Source organism: Rhinopithecus roxellana, chromosome 12 (assembly GCF_007565055.1).
Source record: "Rhinopithecus roxellana isolate Shanxi Qingling chromosome 12, ASM756505v1, whole genome shotgun sequence".
Classification (NCBI taxonomy): domain Eukaryota; kingdom Metazoa; phylum Chordata; class Mammalia; order Primates; family Cercopithecidae; genus Rhinopithecus; species Rhinopithecus roxellana.
The window spans coordinates 22,210,647-22,228,878 of NC_044560.1; the positions used below are offsets into that span (position 1 = coordinate 22,210,647).

Consider the following 18,232-nt stretch of genomic DNA (forward strand, 5'->3'; position numbering starts at 1 on the left):
TGCCATCCCAGCCACCAGCCTGTGGTGCTGCTGTGAGCAAAGTACCGTGACCTCAAGGGTGGGGAGATGCCAGCGGGGGCTGTGAGTGCTTAAAGGGGGCCTATTCCCATGCCCCACTTGAATTCATTATAATAGAGATTCACCAACTACACTTTTATGACAAATGTTTTCCTTAAAACATACCTGTCTCGAAGGCTGTTCAAGTCACCGTAAGCAGCTGGCTTGCTTAATGGTGTCGGCACAGCAGCTGGGACACTTCGATCCTCGTCCTCTAGTAAGGTTTTGTTGCTTGGTGAGACTCGCTTTATTGTTTACATTCTAGACCCTACATAGAGCTCGAAAGGAGGAATCGAGGTCATATTTAATCAGAGATGAGTTATTCAGGTGACTACAAAAGGTCGCTTATTTCTGAAGGAATGTTTTTGATCTCCTCTAGGACATGGTGGTTGGCACCATACAACTTAACCCTTTGAGTAAAACCTCAGTGGTAGCAATTCTTAACCTATCATGTTTATCAAAAATACTGTGATGTTGGCCGGGTACAGTGGCTCACACCTGTAATCTCAGCACTTTGGGAGTCCGAGATGGGTGGGTCACCTGATGTCAGGAGTTCGAGACCAACCTGGCTAGCATGGTGAAACTCCATCTCTACTAAAAATACAAAAAATTAGCCAGGCATGGTGGTGCACACCTGTAGTCCCAGATATTTGGGAGTCTGGGGCATGAGAATAGATTGAACCCAGGAGGCAGAAGTTGCAGTGAGCCCAAGATCATGCCACTGCACTCCAGCCTGGTCAACAGAACAGGACTCTCTCTGTCTCAAAGAAAAAAATACAGGCTGGGCACAGTGGCTCACGCCTATAATCCCAGCACTTTGGGAGGCTGAGACTGGTGGATCACTTGAGGTCAGGAGTTTGAGACCAGCCTGGCCAACATGATGAAAATCTGTCTCTACTAAAAATACAAAAATTAGCCAGGTGTGGTGGCACACACCTGTAATCCTAGCTACTCAGGAGGCTGAGGCAGGAGAATCGCCTGAACCCGGGAGGTGGAGGTTGCAGTGAGCCGAGATTGCGCCACTGCACTCCAGCCTAAGCAACAGAGTGAGACTCTGCCTCCAAAAAAAAGAAAAAAAAGAAAAAAAATACTGTGGTGTTATAAAATACGGTGCCTAGACTCCATCTTGGGCCCGCTAGTCACATTTCTTAGGGTGGGACCTGGTCATCTATTTGTTTTTAGTCTCATTTTTGTTTTTCTCCTTGTTCTGCAGTTGATTCACATTCACCATCATGTTCCCAGAGCCCATAACGAGGCGAGGCCCGAAGTCTGCACTCTGAGCGAATGCACTGAAGGCTCAGATGCCCTGAAGTGCAGTTTGGTTCATGGTCAAGAGCATGAGCTTTGGAGTCAGAAAGGCCTGCTTGCAATTAGGAGCTCTGTGACCTGAGGCCTGTTACTTCTCTGAGACCCATTTTCTCCTGCAGGAAATGCTCTGTGAACCATGATGGGGCGCGGTAGGGAGGGGCATTTTCTCAACTGTGCATCTTCAGCACAGAACTCCTAGGGCTTGACATTATCTCTAAAATATGCATTTCTTCCCTTAGGAGATCTGACTATATTTCTCCGCTAGATGACTTAGCTTTTGATATGTACCAAGATCCAGAAGTTGCACAGATTATACGAAAATTAGATGAAAGAAAACAGGAAGCTGTCCAAAAGGAACGCTATGATTATGCCAAGAAACTAAAACAAGCTATTGCTGATTTGCAAAAGGTATGGCTTTTGGAGAAAACAGTTCCTAATTTATGCCTGTAATAGATTTTATGTATACTTAGAATAACTACATGGTAAAAGAAACCGGTTACTAAAAGCTGTGAAGTTAGTGTGAGTTCAGAGATCTCAGCAAAATTAAGTTATGGAGACAGATAAGCACTTTAAAAATGTAAATGGAAGCAGAAGCTTTACCTCTTCAGACTCATGTTCAGGTGCCAGGGTCAGCTACCTCGTTACTAAGACCCCAAGTACAATGGGAAAATAGGAAAACCAGCTGTCCCGAAAGTCATGACGAACCCATGGGCTTATTAGATGCCCGTACAGCAACAGCAGCCAGAACTTTGCTATGAGTGTGGCCCATTCCTTCCGTTTCCCTGTGCTCGCTCCCTCTCCTCACAAGATGGTTCAAGCAAGACTCTTAAAAGTTAGCTTTGCATTTGATGTGAGTTGATCCAAATTTGAAACAAAAAGCAAACATTTTGTGCTTCAGGTTGGTGAGCGCCTTGGGAGGTATGAGGTGGAGAAACGCTGTGCCGTGGAGAAGGAAGACTATGATCTCGCCAAGGAGAAGAAGCAGCAGATGGAGCAGTATCGTGCTGAGGTGTATGAGCAGCTGGAGCTGCACAGCCTCCTGGATGCTGAGCTGGTGGGTGCAGGAGCCCGGACGGGGTGGAGGAAAGCCTAGGAGAACAGAGATTCAACTGTGTGGTTCACAAAGGTGGATATCTATCCTTTGAAGTGTAGTGTAAAACACTCTGCAGTGCTCAGGGGACAGTTATCATAGATGGACTCAGCTCTCAGGGAGGCTTTGCCTCAGCGTGTTATTTCAGGAGACTCACAGTCGTGGGAAAGGGGACGAGCCAGGGTCAGGAAAACCAAGGCCCTGCTGCTTTTCCGCTGCATCCCTTCATCTCTCCGGCTGCTTCCTTATTTGGAAAAGGCAGTGATGACCCTGCCCCACTGACCCCTCGGTGTTGTGAGGATCAAGTGAGAGCGAAATACTAACAGCTTCAGTGTATTGAGAACATGTTTCCCATGAGGTGCTCTGCCTCTGATTTTAGAACTCATGCAGATGGGGCATTCAGCCCACATGACAGATGAAACGAAGGTCCTGAGATACAGAATAGTAGTTGAGAGTGCACACTCTCCAGGCCAGGCATGGTGGCTCACGCCTGTAATCCCATCACTTTGGGAGGCCAAGGCTGGAGGATTGTTTGAGCCCAGGAGGATTGTTTGACCAGCCTGGGCCACATAGACCCTGTCTCTACAAAAAATAAATAATAGGCTGGCTCAAGCCTGTAATCCCAGCACTTTGGGAGGCCGAGACGGGCGGATCACGAGGTCAGGAGATCGAGACCATCCTGGCTAACACGGTGAAACCCCGTCTCTACTAAAAAGTACAAAAAACTAGCCGGGCGAGGTGGCGGGCGCCTGTAGTCCCAGCTACTCAAGAGGCTGAGGCAGGAGAATGGCGTGAACCCGGGATGCGGAGCTTGCAGTGAGCTGAGATCCGGCCACTGCACTCCAGCCCGGGCGACAGAGCGAGACTCCGTCGCAAAAAAATAAAATAAAATAAATAAATAAATAAATAAATAAATAATAGCCAGGCCTGGTAGCACACACCTGTAGTCCTAGCTACTCAGGAGAGTGAGACAGGAAGATCACTTGGGCCCAGAAGTTTGAGGCTGCAGCGAGCTACGATCGTGCCACTGCACTTCAGCCTTGGTGACGGAGCAAGACCCTGTCTCTAAAAAAAGAGAGAGGGCTGGGCGCGGTGGCTCACGTCTGTAATCCCAGCACTTTGGGAGGCCAAGATGGGCGGATCACGAGGTCAGGAGATTGAGACCATCCTGGCTAACACGGTGAAACCCCGTCTCTATTAAAAAAAATACAAAAAACTAGCCGGGCGAGGTGGCGGGCGCCTGTGGTCCCAGCTACTCAGGAGGCTGAGGCAGGAGAATGGCGTGAACCCGGGAGGCGGAGCTTGCAGTGAGCTGAGATCCGGCCACTGCGCTCCAGCGAGACTCCATCTCAAAAAAAAAAAGAAAAAGAGACAGCACACTCTGGAGCTGGATTGCCTGGGTTCAAATCCGGGCACCACCATTCCAGCTCTGTGATCACAGACTAATTCTTATCAGCTTTATGCCTCAGTTTTCCATCAGCTTTCAAGTGGGAGTAAAAAGAGTAAGCATTAATGAGCCTGCCTGTCCAAAACATTCAGTACCATGCCCAGTGTGCAACAACTGTGCAGTCAGCTTTACTTGTTGGGTTGCACAACATCACTTTCCTTCGTACACACAGTGAATAGCAGTGCCAGATTTGGAATAGACGTCCACTTGGTCCAGCCCAGGTGCTTTCTCCACACCACTGTGCTCCTTCAGAGGCACATATGTGTGGACATCTCCATGCACAAATGTTCATTCCTTCACTAGCATTTTGGGTGTGTGTGTCACTTTTGTAGTCCACACGGAAATGTGGAGCGACAACTGAGATGAGTGCAGCTTGATTGTGTGGGACTTTCAAGGAGATTTCACTCCATGGAAGTTTCTCTTTGGTTTTGAAACTTTTCATTGTGCCAAGGAGCCTCTTCCAGCACAGCTTTCTAAAGTCTTATCCATCTGGAGGAATGAGATGGATATGTCTGTCGTGGCAGTGGCATTTGAAATTAAATGTCCCTTTTTGTTCCCTAGATGCGAAGACCTCTTGATCTGCCCCTCCGGCCCCTCGCTCGTTCTGGCAGTCCTCGCCACCAAAAGCCAATGCCCTCACTATCACAACTGGAAGAAAGAGGAACAGAAAACCAGTTTGCAGAACCTGTCCTTCAGGAAAAGCCTTCATCATATTCTCTAACTATTTCTCCTCAGTATTCTGCAGTAGACCAGTTACTCCCTGCCACAGATCCTCATCCAAAGACCAATGTAGGTAATTCTGTTTCAGGTTGGCATTCACTTTATTTGGATATTTGTAGAGGACCTGTGTTATGCCAGGTGCTGTTCCCATGCATGGAGTGCATGAGTGCACCCCAGCCAGACCCAATTCTGTTCCATTCTAGGAGCCATAGTACTGAGTGAGAACATAGCCACATAAGCAATAGACACCTAGTGACACCTTGTGAGCATGTTTATTAAATTAGGCTTGATGCTTATTTCTAAGCAAGAAACTAAGAACATATCAGAGATCTTGTCAGAAAAAAAGATGTAATAGCCTTTACTTTAGTAGTCTCCATTGAGGTGGAATCTACCTTGCTTTTTTTATTAGGTCTATAATGAGTTTAGAAAGGAACAGAAAGCCTCATCTAATCTTTTCAATTATGTCCTCTTTGTTGTATAAATTATTCTAATCTGATGATACTGATATTTAGCAAAATAACATCTTGCAGATCAGGTAAGTAAGCGCAGTGAGCCTGCCCGTGAGAGGTGCATTGGAGAATGCGACCCATGGAGCTCCCCAGCACTTTCCTCTCTCCTTCGCTCACTGCAGGCAGAGTCCCTGCCCTATGATGAGCGGCCTCTTCCAGCTATTCGTAAGCATCATGGGGAGGCAGTGGTGGAGCCGGAAATGAGTGATGCAGACATCAGCGATGCTCGGAGGGGAGGCTTGTCAGGGGAGCCAGAGCCCTTAACCGAGAAGGCCTTGAGAGAAGCCAGCTCTGCCATCGATGTGTTGGGAGAAACCTTGGTAAAAAAAAAAAAAAAAAAAAAAAAAAAAAAAAAAAAAACAGTAGGGGGCAGAGGGGAGGGAAGGCTATATATGGTATGCACAGCTCTGTGTACTTACATATCAAGGAGGGAAAATGCCCAGGGCTTTGCATTTGTAATATTGTTGACTTCCCTTTGTTCTCGCTGGATTGGAAAGTCTTTTGTTAACTTTTTTTTTTTTTAAGAAACAGTGTCGCTGTCACCCAGGGTGGAGTACAGTGGCATGATCATAACTCACTGTAGCCTTGAACTCCTGGCCTTGGCCTCCCAAAGTGCTGGGATTACACATGAGCCACCGTGCCTGGCCCTTCTGTAAATTATGAATTATGTGAAACAGCAAAAACATGAGCTAAGATGTATCAATGAGTACTCATTTCACCCTGGGTGTCCTTCTGGCATTCATGGAGTTTGTATTAAACACCTGCTCTCTTCTGAACACCAGCTAATTCCAGCACAAAATGATAGCATAGCAAAAGATGGAAGTATCTCCTCATAGAAATGAGTAGTGTTGGCCTGGCTCAGTGGCTCACGCCTGTAATTCTGGCACTTTGGGAGGCTGCAGCAGGTGGATCACGAGGTCAGGAGTTCAAGACCAGTTTGGCCAAGATGGTGAAACCCCATCTCTACTAAAAATACAAAAATTGGCCAGGCACGGTGGCAGGTGCCTATAATCCCAGCTACTCAGGAGGCTGAGGCAGGAGAATTGCTTGAACCTGCGGGGGGACGGAGGCTGCAGTGAGCCAAGATCGCACCACTGCACTCCAGCCTGGGTGACAGAGTGAGACTCTGTCTCAAAAAAAAAAAAAAGAAATGAGTAGGATTTTCACCTCATTCTCAGCTTTAAAATATTTCCCTTGGAGGCTGGGCGCACTGGCTCACGCCTGTAATCCCAGCACTTTGGGAGGCCAAGGCGGGTGGATCACGAGGTCAGGAGATTGAGACCATCCTGGCTAACACGGTGAAACCCCATCTCTACTAAAATACAAAAATTAGCTGGGTGTGGTGGCGGCGCCTGTAGTCCCAGCTACTCGGGAGGCTGAGGCAGGAGAATGGCGTGAACCCTGGGAGGCGGAGCTTGCAGTGAGCTGAGACAGCGCCACTGCACTCCAGCCTGGGCAACAGAGCAAGACTCCGTCTCAAAAAACTATATATATATATTTCCCTTGGAGCACTTAATATTTCCTTATCAGAAAAAATTATTTCTCTAAATATGCATATTTATTTGTAAAAGTTCTGTTACTAGAAATGAATCGGTTTATAAAAGTTCTGTTATTAGAAATGAATCATCTTAGTTTAAAAAAAAAAAAGCCTTCAAGTTGTGTAGTATTGGAGGGTGGTTGTGTGATGTCATGCAAATGCTGCCTGTTTTGTGGTAGGTTGCTGGGGCCTATTCTAAGACATGGTCCTACCGAGAGGATGCACTGCTTGCCTTGTATAAGAAGTTGATGGAAATGCCTGTTGGAACCCCAAAAGAAGATTTAAAGAACACACTGAGAGCATCCATCTTTCTCATTAGAAGAGCCATAAAGGACATTGTGACCTCTGTGAGTGCCCTCAGCTGGTGCTGGCTCCAGCATCCATGGACGAGATCATGTGCTGTACCACAGAAGACCAGAGCAGCTTGAGAGAGGACCAGTTGGTCATTGACATGGTCACCAACTGTAACTCGATAGAATCACTAAGAAATGAGGTTCTCTAGCAAGAGCTATATTGTGCAACTGATCTTACATGAAGGGTCTGGGAAATCTGCCTTTGTTTGGGTCATTGTCTCTGGTCTCGAGCAACAGTTCTGCAAAGCCAGGTGTTTGTGGAGGCCTGGTTCAGTGCCAGCACATCTTCATTTGTGTTCTCACTTTGCATGAAACCCGATGAGGTTGAGAGTTACTGTTTTTCTAATGCTGAGTGGGCCTTAAGAATGGACATTGCGGCCGGGCGCGGTGGCTCAAGCCTGTAATCCCAGCACTTTGGGAGGCCGAGACGGGCGGATCATGAGGTCAGGAGATCAAGACCATCCTGGCTAACACGGTGAAACCCCGTCTCTACTAAAAAATACAAAAAAAAAAAAAAAACTAGCCGGCGAGGTGGCGGGCGCCTGTAGTCCCAGCTACTCGGAGGCTGAGGCAGGAGAATGGCATAAACCCGGGAGGCGGAGGTTGCAGTGAGCTGAGAACCGGCCACTGCACTCCAGCCCGGGCGACAGAGCGAGACTCCGTCTCAAAAAAAAAAAAAAAAAAAAGAATGGACATTGCAGGCCAGGCATGGTGGCTCATGCCTGTAATCCCAGCACTTTGGGAGGCCGAGGGCGGGCGGATCACGAGGTCAGGAGATCGAGACCATCCTGGCAAAAACGGTGAAACCCCGTCTCTACTAAAAATATAAAAAAAAAAAATTAGCCAGGCGAGGTGGCGGGCACCTGTAGTCCCAGCTACTCCGGAGGCTGAGGCAGGAGAATGGCATGAACCCGGGAGGCGGAGCTTGCAGTGAGCTGAGATCCGGCCACTGCACTCCAGCCTGGGCGACAGAGCGAGACTCCGCCTCAAAAAAAGAAAAAAGAATGGACGTTGCACAGTTGGACTTACCCATTGAAGCAGGGCTGTTAGTTACTTGTTGTGAAGGGAAGATTTGGGCTAACCCATTGAAACAGGGCTGTTAGATGCTCGGTGTGAAGGGAAGATGAGGAGTGATTTATGACAGTGAAATAAGAGCATATGTCCTCTATATACAAGGTACTGTGTTTAGAGAGCAGTTTTCAGTTTGCCATTTTCAGCCTTTCAGACTAGACATCATTTTCAATATAATGTTCATATGTATTACTGATAGTAGATTCCATGTTTCCTCTTGGTAGAATTCCACTGTAGTAACTCATCTGTGGTTATCCCTTTTCTCTTAGGTCTTTCAGGCTTCTTTGAAATTGTTGAAAATGATCATTACACAATATATTCCTAAACATAAACTGAGTAAACTTGAAACAGCTCACTGTGTGGAGAGGACCATTCCCATTTTGCTCACCAGAACTGGAGATTCTTCTGCCCGCCTCCGTGTGACAGCTGCAAATTTTATTCAGGTCTGAACTTCACCACGACTTTTGAAACCATAGATGATAAACATATTCGTGTAGCTCTCTGGCTTTCTTAACACCTTACAAGATTCTGTCTCTACTCAGTTAACATTATTATCAGGGATTCGCCATCACACTTTCCTTATGCTCTAAAAGGTCAGTTTTGTCTTAGACATAAACTTCAGTTAAAATCTACAGTTGGGTTTTTCCAATGTTTCTTTTATCCAATATATGCCATTAATTTTTTAAATAAATAAAAATGGAAAATGATATCAAAATAGAAAATTTGAGGGTAAAGAAATAAAAGATACAACTGTCTTAACTGAAATATTTTCATTCTTTCACCAAACATGCCTCCTCTAGCCTAGATATTATGGGAAATATTGAGATAGAGATAAATGTATGAGTGTGGGGACACAGAGTTACATACCATAATGTGAAAATATGTTTTGCTGTCTTTAAACTAGCTAATGAATTCATCTAGTCTAGGAGTTCTTAAGACTCTCCCTTTGGGCTTAAGAAAGCTTATGAATTAAGTTTTACACAAAATTTTATGTTGTGCAGATCCTTCTTAAAAAAGAATCCAGGCCAGGCTGGGCGAGGTGGCTCATGCCTGTAGTCCCAGCACTTTGGGAAGCTGAGGCAGGTGGATCACAAGGTCAGGAGATCGAGACTATCCTAGCCAACCTGGTGAAACCCCTTCTCTACTAAAAATACAAAAATTAGCCGGGTGTGGTGGCACATGCCTGTTGTCCCAGCTACTTGGGAGGCTGAGGCAGGAGAATTGCTTGAACCTGGAAGGCAGAGTTTGCAGTGAGCCAAGATCGCGCCACTACACTCCAGCCTGGGCGACAGAGCAAGACTTTGTCTCAAAAAAAAAAAAAAAAAAAGAATCCAGGCCAGGCGGGGTGGCTCACGCCCATAATCCCAGCACTTTGGGAGACCAAGGTGGGCAGATCAATTGGGCCCAGGAGTTTGAGACCAGCCTGGCCAACATAGTGAGACTCTGTCTTTGCAAAAACACGAAAATTAGCCAGGTGTGGTGATGCAGCCCTGTCGTCCCAGCTACTCGGAGGGCCGAAGTGAGAGGCTTGAGCCTCGGTGGTTGAGGCTGCAGTGAGCTGTGATCTCACCACTGCACTGTATAGCCTTGGTGACAGCAAGACTGTGTCTCAAAAGAATCCAAAGGGGTCATTTCTCTAAAATATGAGTAACTACAGATCTAGTTTCATTTAATAAATCTAAATTTTCAGAGTAAATAAGGAAGACAAATGCTAATAAAAAGTAAGAATAAATGCTGTCATGCTGATGTGCTACAATACACTCTGGTTAAGACAGCTAGAATTTGGGGGTGGGGAGGCTCATCTTTCAAAAGATATGTTGCAGACGAGCACATGTTATTGCTTCATTTAATTGTTTTTAAGCCGCATTAATTTCTGAGCAGTTTGGTGGTGCTAAAATGTTCTATTTCAGATAACCTTAAGGCAATCTGTTGAGGGTTACAATTATTGTGCACCAGTGTGCCGGTTAGCAGACTAGATACACCCACAGCATCTGTTTGTCATTAAGGAGTTTACTGTCCAAACTTCCCTGGAGAATGCTCTTCTCTTAGCTTTTAGATTTATACAGAGTCACTCACAGGCCCAAATACAGAGTGAATTGGGCCAGCAAGGTGAGAGATTATTTTAGATGATAGGACCTACAGACCTATTGGAAACAGGTTTATTTCTGATTGCAACTTAATGCTTCAACATCTTATTTTTTTCTCTGTATCTGGTTAATAAAGTGATAAATATCTTAATTACATAAAGACTTGTTTGTTTAGAGACATTAAAATATGTAATGGTACTTACATTTTTTTCCGTCTTAATCCACTAGTAACCATATCACTGCAGAATCATACACTCTTGGCTGACATTTAATAAATACTAAAATAACAATGATTCTAGCAACAACTATAATTTCTTTTAGAATTTTAGAAATGAGAAAACCTCTTCCTTGAAGCTGAAGAGTACTGAGAAACCTTCAAGTTTTCAATTACGCTTCTGAAGAGCTTTCGTTACACATAAAATTGTTTTATTCTTCATGGTTTTATTTCCTGTGACTCAGGTTTTCATTTCTAATCGTTGTTATGTTGTAAATAGAAATACAAGCTTACAGATCGGTGCTCTTATTGCTCTTTGTCACTATCATTCTGTATTTCCCTATTTTTTCCTTCAATGTTTAGTTTAAGATCATGCTGCGTTGTACTAAACTGCCTCCAGCATTTTCCAGTGAAAATTAACAAATTATGTTGTCTTTCGTAGGAAATGGCCTTGTTTAAAGAAGTTAAGTCTCTCCAAATTATTCCATCTACCTGGTGCAGCCATTGAAAGCAAACTCTTCAGTTCACCTGGCAATGAGTCAGATGGGCCTCCTTGCCCGGCTGCTGAAAGACCTGGGCACTGGGAGCTCGGGCTTCACCATTGACAACGTGATGAAGGTAAGCGGACCTCGCGTGTGACACACCACCTGGCCTGGCACTCACCACAGTGCCTGGAGCATGGCAAGGGTCTCATCAACGTTTGTTGAAGGAATGAGTGAGACTGATTTCAGAAAAATAGCCAGTATTTCATCCAACAAATGGGGGCCCCCACATGCATCCTGCTGTCTAATCCTACTTGGTGGGACGTGGTGTGTACAGATCTTTATCCATGGAGAGAAACAAATCATAAAAAACATTTCTTTGTCTTTAAGAGACAATGACAGCAGTGTGATGGAGAATATCAGGCGCAGGTTGAAGCCCCTGATCTGAAATGCTTAAGACCATAAGTGTTTAGGATTTCAGATTGTTTTCAGATTCTGGAATACTGCCATTATATTTACTGGTTTGGATCGCAAATCCAAAAACCTGAAATCTGCACATCGGCTACACAGAAGCGCACACCTCCAAGGGGGATGAGAAACCATGGGCCCCGGAGATGCACGGTGGGGTGAAATTACACTATAGCCACAGCATTCTGTTTCTTACAAAGATCCAAAACACGCATGATAAAAGTATAGCACGGCTTACATCGAGACGGTAGATCCGTGAGGTTTTAGGTTTGAAGTACCTCATAATACTTAATATGGATGTTTTCTCTTTTCTTTATTTTTCAGATGTTATAATGTACCTTTTTGTATGCTAAAAGAAATTAATTGGCCGGGCACGGTGGCTCAAGCCTGTAATCCCAGCACTTTGGGAGGCCGAGACGGGCGGATCACGAGGTCAGGAGATCGAGACCATCCTGGCGAACACGGTGAAACCCCGTCTCTACTAAAAAATACAAAAAACTAGCCGGGCGAGGTGGCAGGCGCCTGTAGTCCCAGCTACTCGGAGGCTGAGGCAGGAGAATGGCATAAACCCGGGAGGCGGAGCTTGCAGTGAGCTGAGATCCGGCCACTGCACTCCAGCCCGGGCGACAGAGCGAGACTCCGTCTCAAAAAAAAAAAAAAAAAAAAAAAAAAATTAATTTTATTTTAAGAGTCAGTAACAAGAGCCCCTCCCAACTTTAGTTTTCAGTGAGTTCCCTGGAGCACAGAGTGTATGAGGTCCGCGAGACGGCAGTTAGAATTATTCTGGACATGTACAGACAGCACCAGGCTTCCATTCTGGAGTACCTTCCTCCAGACGACAGCAACACACGCAAGAACATTCTCTACAAAACCATTTTTGAGGGATTTGCTAAAATAGATGGCAGACCTACAGATGCTGAGATGAGGGTGAGTTAACTGTGGTGAAGTTACGACCTCATCCTATATTGAAGAAGTTACTTGGTACATAAATAAGTCAATACGTACATTGAAGTAGCCATGTGTATGGGAAGCCCAGGCGTACTGGCTAAGAGCAGCTTCCTACATTCAGATCCTGGCTCCTCCACTTTCTGCCAATGAGAACCTCAGCTTCCCAGGCTGCAAACGGAATAATGATAGCCGTGAGAATGTGGCGGGTTTATTTATCAATAAACACCGATGACATCAATGGAAAAGATTTGCTTCTAGCTTGTTATTAGTCTTAGTGAATATTATCATTTACAAGAAATATAGTTGACATGCCCTAGTTTGTCTCCCAGTTCCTAAGATTACCCTAACAAGCTATTCTAATGGAAAAATAATTTTCTTACCAGGCACGGAGAAAAGCGGCTACAGAAGAAGCTGAAAAACAAAAGAAAGAGGAAATAAAAGCTTTACAAGGGCAGCTGGCAGCACTGAAAGAAATTCAGGCCGAAGTTCAGGTTGGGAGTAAACGCGCCTTTCACCTGTGTGCTTTTAGCTGCCATGTATTTTACTGTAACAGATCCACATCATACTTGACTGATTTTTCATGGAATTATGCAAATGAGCATCTTGATTCCTTCTGTTTTTTTAGGTTAGTTTTGGGGTAGATGACAGAAGCCCTCCATGGAGAGGTGGAATTGGGTGACAGATACTCCTCCTGCCCCTCCATCCTCTGTCAGAATTGATGTGAGCTGCTGCATAGGTTTAGGGAGGGACCAGGGACTGTGGGCACAGAGCTGCTCTCCTCCACAGCTCTCCAGCCACCTTCAGAGACAAAGGAGAAAAATCAGCTTGACTAGAAAGGTCTGCTTCAGCACATTAAAAAGGGAAGGTGTCAGGTAAACATTCTGTTTCCATGAACCCTTACTCTTTAAGCCTATGGGGGTGTTATGTGTACTGGGAACAAATATTTGGTTGAATATAAATGTGTTCCTTTTCAGCCTCCCTGCTTCTGGGATATGAATTAGCTTCATAACACTAATTTTATGATGAAGTTTCCTTCAGTTGATAGAAAATTTGCTTTAAAAGAAGAAATAAGAGGCGGCAGAACACAGGGAGTTTCTGTTCCACAGACCTGAGGTTTCAGCCATGCCAGGTGAATGAGTTCTGGCACCTCAGGCCTGCAGCCCACTCGGCTGCACAGCTCACCCAGAGCTGCTCAGAGGGCAGAGCTCATGTCAAGTGTTCTTACCACAGATTTTTAAAAGAAGAAATGGGTACAAATGGGGAAAAAAGATCAAATGTGACTGAATATATGCTGAACTTCCTATGGCAAAAAGTCACAGTGACATTTCCACCAAATGTTGGAACGTCAGAGTCACAATCAGAAAAAGACACAAAGAGGCAGAAGGAGGCAGGTAGACCTTAGGATGGGGGGTGAGCCTCTGGCTCAGGTCCACATCGTGGTGTGGACGACTTTGGTGTGCTCAGTGACCCTCGGTGGCTCAGCACACACTCATTGTGATGAGTACACAAACAAGGACACGGATGTCGCAAACTGAAGGGCTTTCCTCCAGCCATGAGCTGGCACATACTAAGCCCGTTGCCAGGCGCCTGCCTCCCACCTGCTTCACCACAACCCAGGACCTGGTGGCAGTGGCCCCTGGTGTAGCAGCCATCCAGGAGCTATTGTTCCCAGCACTGTCTGTCCGGGAGTCGCCTGTGCTGACGGGCTGCACAGCGCTGTCTGTCCCGGGGTCGCCTGTGCTGACGGGCTGCACAGCGCTGTCTGTCCCAGGGTCGCCTGTGTTGACGGGCTGCACAGAGCTGTCTGTCCCGGGGTCGCCTGTGTTGACGGGCTGCACAGCACTGTCTGTCCCGGGGTTGCCTGTGCTGACAGGCTGCACAGCCTCCACACAGCTGTCCTGAGAGCCTGCAGCTCCTGCTCATTGGCTCGGTGTTTATGGAGCGCCTCTCTGTGCCAGGCACCATCTGGCTGTGGAAATACAGCAGGCAGCAAAGCAAAGTCCAGCTCTCATGGAGCTGGGGCTCCAGGGAGGAGCAGACAAGGGAGAAAGACCCAGGCAGTGGGTCCCTGCTGCAGGGTGCTAGGGGCCATGGGGTGCTGGGGCCTCGAGGCCAGTACAGGCCTGCGCCTCCACACAGGGCCTGGTGAAGGCCTCTCCCAGGAGAATGACGGGATGGGATGGTTTTTTCTCTTTTTTTATTGAGGTGAAATACGCAGAGTGTAAATCTTAGCATTTTAAGTGCACACTGCGGTGGCATGGGGTGCTCTCACATTGTTGTGCAATCATCACCACCATCCATCTCCAGAACTTTCAGAATTTACATATTAAGTCCTTTTCTGGTTCTAAAATCATACTCTTGGCCACAGTGACTCACTTCTGTAATCACAGCACTTTGGGAGGCTGAGACAGCAGGATCACTTGATTTCAGAAGTTCAAGACCAGCCTGGGCAACACAGTGAGACCTTATCTCTACTAAAACTTAAAAAAAAAAAAAGCTTAGCCAGACATGGTGGTGAGCACCTGTAATCCCAGCTACTCAGGAGGCTGGGGCAGGAGGATGGCTTGTACCCAGGAGCCCAAGGCTGCAATGAGTTGTATTTGCACCACTTACAGCCTAGGCAACAGAGTGAGACCCTGTCTAAAAATAACGATAATAGGAATAAACCTGTGCTCTTTTGGGGGGCAGGGTGGGTGTCTATGGAACTAGAATCGCACTGCTGCATGTTTTCCACAGTCAGTGGTTGAGTTTGAGAGAAATTACTAGTAAAATTGAATTTTCTATAAGTGTAATAGACAGTATTCTTCTTTATAATGCATCATTTAAGTGCCATCTATAGAGCGACCAACTTGTTCTTGTTCCCCTCAAGCCTGAAAGTCTCAGGGAGTCCCCTCAGCACCCTCACACTGAGATGGTGTGTCCCCTGAGGTTTTCAGTGTTGACGGAGACTGCGATGGTGCTGGGGAGTCTGAGGGGCAGGGAGAAGACGTGATGGGGTCTCTCAAGGCTAAGAGGGCTGCTAGGATGAGCTTAGGAGTTACCTGACAGAGAAGGGCACGCAGGTGCGTCATGAGCCACTGGGAGGCCAGGTGGAAGGGATCTGTGGCCACAAGAGTTATCTCCACAGAGTGGCAGGGCTGAGGGCCCAAGGGGAGGGGCTTGCGAGAGAAGGGGAGAGGGAGTATCCATGCCTCTTTTGAAGACAGGGCATATTGATTCCTCTTTCCAAAAGTTTAGTTATTTTTTGATAGAAATTCTTTTTTTTTATTTTTTTATTCTGAGACAGGGTCTTACTCTGTTGCCCAGGCTGGAGTGCAGTGGCATGATGTCAGCTCACTGCAAGCTCCACCTCCCAGGCTCAAGTGATCCTCCCTCCCCAGCCTCCTGAGTAGCTGGGACTACAGGGCACACCACCACACCCGGCTCAGTTTTGTATTTTTTATAGAGACAGGGCTTTGGTTGCCATGTTGCCCAGGCTGGTCTTGAACTCCTGAGCTCAAGCAATCCACCACTCATCTTGGCCTCCCAGAGTGCTGGGATTACAGGCATGAGCCACCTTGCCCAGCCAGTAGAAATTCTAAAACAAAACCCAGAAATGTGCTTTCAGGATCAAAACGTATCCTCAGCAGGCTCTCACTCACACTCGCACTGCAGCCCTTTGTCCCTGACCTTACTGTTTTTGTGTCTTAGGAAAAAGAAAGTGATGCTGTGAAGCCAAAGAATCAGGGTATGTAAAGAACTGGGGTGCGCAAAGAATTGGGGTGTGTAAAGAATCGGGGTGTGTAAAGAATCAGGGTGTGTAAATGCATGTCATGGAAGCTCCATGTGGAAACGGCTTCTGTCCATTCAGCAAGTATCGCTGCACACCTGCTGCACCTCAGCCATCTCCCAGCTGAATGGAAAACACTGCTACCTTTTCACTTGTATCATGGTTTTATAGCTCACATCAAACTGCTTACTAAAATTTTGAAAATCATTTCTATAAAAAGTTATTTAAATTGTTTTAATCTCTTCAGACATTCAAGGAGGGAAAGCAGCCCCTGCCGAAGCTCTGGGAATCCCGGATGAGCACTATCTAGATAAGTGAGTCGCGCTGTCTTCCACCCCCATATGACGGTCAGGCTGACGGGCGCTCTCCAGATAAGTGAGTCGCGCTGTCTTCCACCCACTGTACAATGGTCAGGGCGAGGAGCCACACAGAAACCCTGGAAAGGGAACACGTCCTCCCTAGTTGGCCCTTCGTATTCATTGTAAAAGGTAGGAAATGTGCCTTCCCCACCAACCAGCATCCACTCCGAGTCAGTGAAGACAACTTTCCCTCTGTTGCCCCAGTGGAAGTTGCCAGTCTGTTTGTCAAAACTGTTGTAACAGGCACAGAATATCATAGCAGCAAAATTCTTTTTACTCTACAGCAGCCAGGACAGATCTATAAGAATGTAGGGTCTTTGTCTTATCTTTTTATTGTAACTTAAAATATCCTTTCTGCTTGATGATGCTGAGTGAAAGTCTGGAAGGATCGTACGCCCATTGATTTCAGGTACCTCCTTGGCGAGGGCTTTCTTATCGTGCTTTAACACATGGCACACCCAGCCTCCACTGCTGCCTGCAAGGGAGGCCCAGCCCAGGCCCCGCAGAGCAAACTGAGGCAGTTCGGAATGAGAGGGAAACTGCAAACAACACAGGGACTGCGGCAATTCAGAATTTCGGGACGTGGGAGCAGAACGGCCATCAGTGGAACTAGATCCTTACCTTTATTTCCTGCTTTTCTTTCCTTTCAGTTTGTGTATTTTTTGTGGGGAAAGGAGTGAATCCTTCACAGAAGAAGGTCTTGATCTCCACTACTGGAAGCACTGTCTCATGCTGACAAGATGTGACCACTGCAAACAGGTCAGGCCAGGGGCACAGCTGCCCAGCTGCTTGCATGAGCATGAACACCTGACTGTTGAAAGACCGAGTCACAAAGCTGTCCCAAGGCTTAGTATTTTCAGAGAGGTTGTGAGAAAAGTAACTGAAACCTAACACACCCCTGAAAAACGCATGCGAGTCATTCCGTATGACAGCCCAGTGAACCGTAAACGTGCTGTGCCACCACCTCCCCTCAGGGCTCTTCCCAGAGTCAGCAGGGGCCTGATTTCTGACACCGCAAATGGGTGCTCCTTGCTCTTTGAGCTTTATAGAAACAGAACCATGTGGTGTCATGTTGGATTTCTTGCTTTGTCGTGTCCACAGCGCCTCCATCCATCTGCTGCTGTGCACGAGGGCTGTGTCCAGTTTGGGACCATGACGAGCGATGTTGCCACAGTGTTCTGGTGCCTTCCAGGATGCACGGGAATGCACTTTCTTGGGTTCACAATGTGTCGTGGGATTGCGGGGTGTGCTGATGCTCAGTGGGGCTGCCCAGGAGTACTCCAAAGGGATTGTGCCCAGGCACTGCCACCAGCAGCACGGGCACTGCCTCCCTTCCCACAGTACCCCTGCGGCCATGCTTCCTGCTGCCTTGGCAGGTGCCCAGTGTGCCTGTCCCTGGTGAAGATGAGGTGGAGCACCCGTCCTTTTGTCTGCAGGCATTGGCTGTCCTCCTGCAAAGTGCCTTCTGGTTTCTCACCCATTCACCTCGGGTTGTCCATGTGTTTTTATTGGTTTGGGGCCATTCTTTATCCATGTGGATGTGAGTGCTTGGTCAGTCGCATGAATTGTGACCACCTGCTCCCACTGCACAGCATGCATCTTCACTGTCTCAAGTGTCTTGAGGAAGACTCATTTTTAATGTGAGCATTGCCTACCTTACCAATGTTTTTCATGGTTCATGCTATTTGTGTCCTGTGTAAGAAGTCTTCCCCGATCCCCTATATTAGGCCTTTCTTACATTACTATAAAGAAATACCTGGCTGGACACGGTGGCTCATGCCTATAATCCCAGCATTTTGGGAGACCGAGGCGG

General features: G+C 46.7%; 1 protein-coding gene across 1 annotated transcript in view; it reads left to right on the top strand.

The window, feature by feature from the left end:
• CEP104 (centrosomal protein 104) overlaps window positions 1–18,232 on the top strand; it is a 45,483-nt gene that overhangs the window by 17,571 nt on the left and 9,680 nt on the right. Inside the window, 13 exon segments of the mRNA XM_010361871.2 lie at window positions 1,605–1,773; window positions 2,264–2,419; window positions 4,464–4,691; window positions 5,254–5,451; window positions 6,848–7,015; window positions 8,362–8,535; window positions 10,836–10,878; window positions 10,881–11,011; window positions 12,064–12,270; window positions 12,675–12,782; window positions 15,982–16,018; window positions 16,308–16,374; window positions 17,070–17,178. Coding sequence (XP_010360173.2) covers window positions 1,605–1,773; window positions 2,264–2,419; window positions 4,464–4,691; window positions 5,254–5,451; window positions 6,848–7,015; window positions 8,362–8,535; window positions 10,836–10,878; window positions 10,881–11,011; window positions 12,064–12,270; window positions 12,675–12,782; window positions 15,982–16,018; window positions 16,308–16,374; window positions 17,070–17,178 — 1,795 coding nt within the window.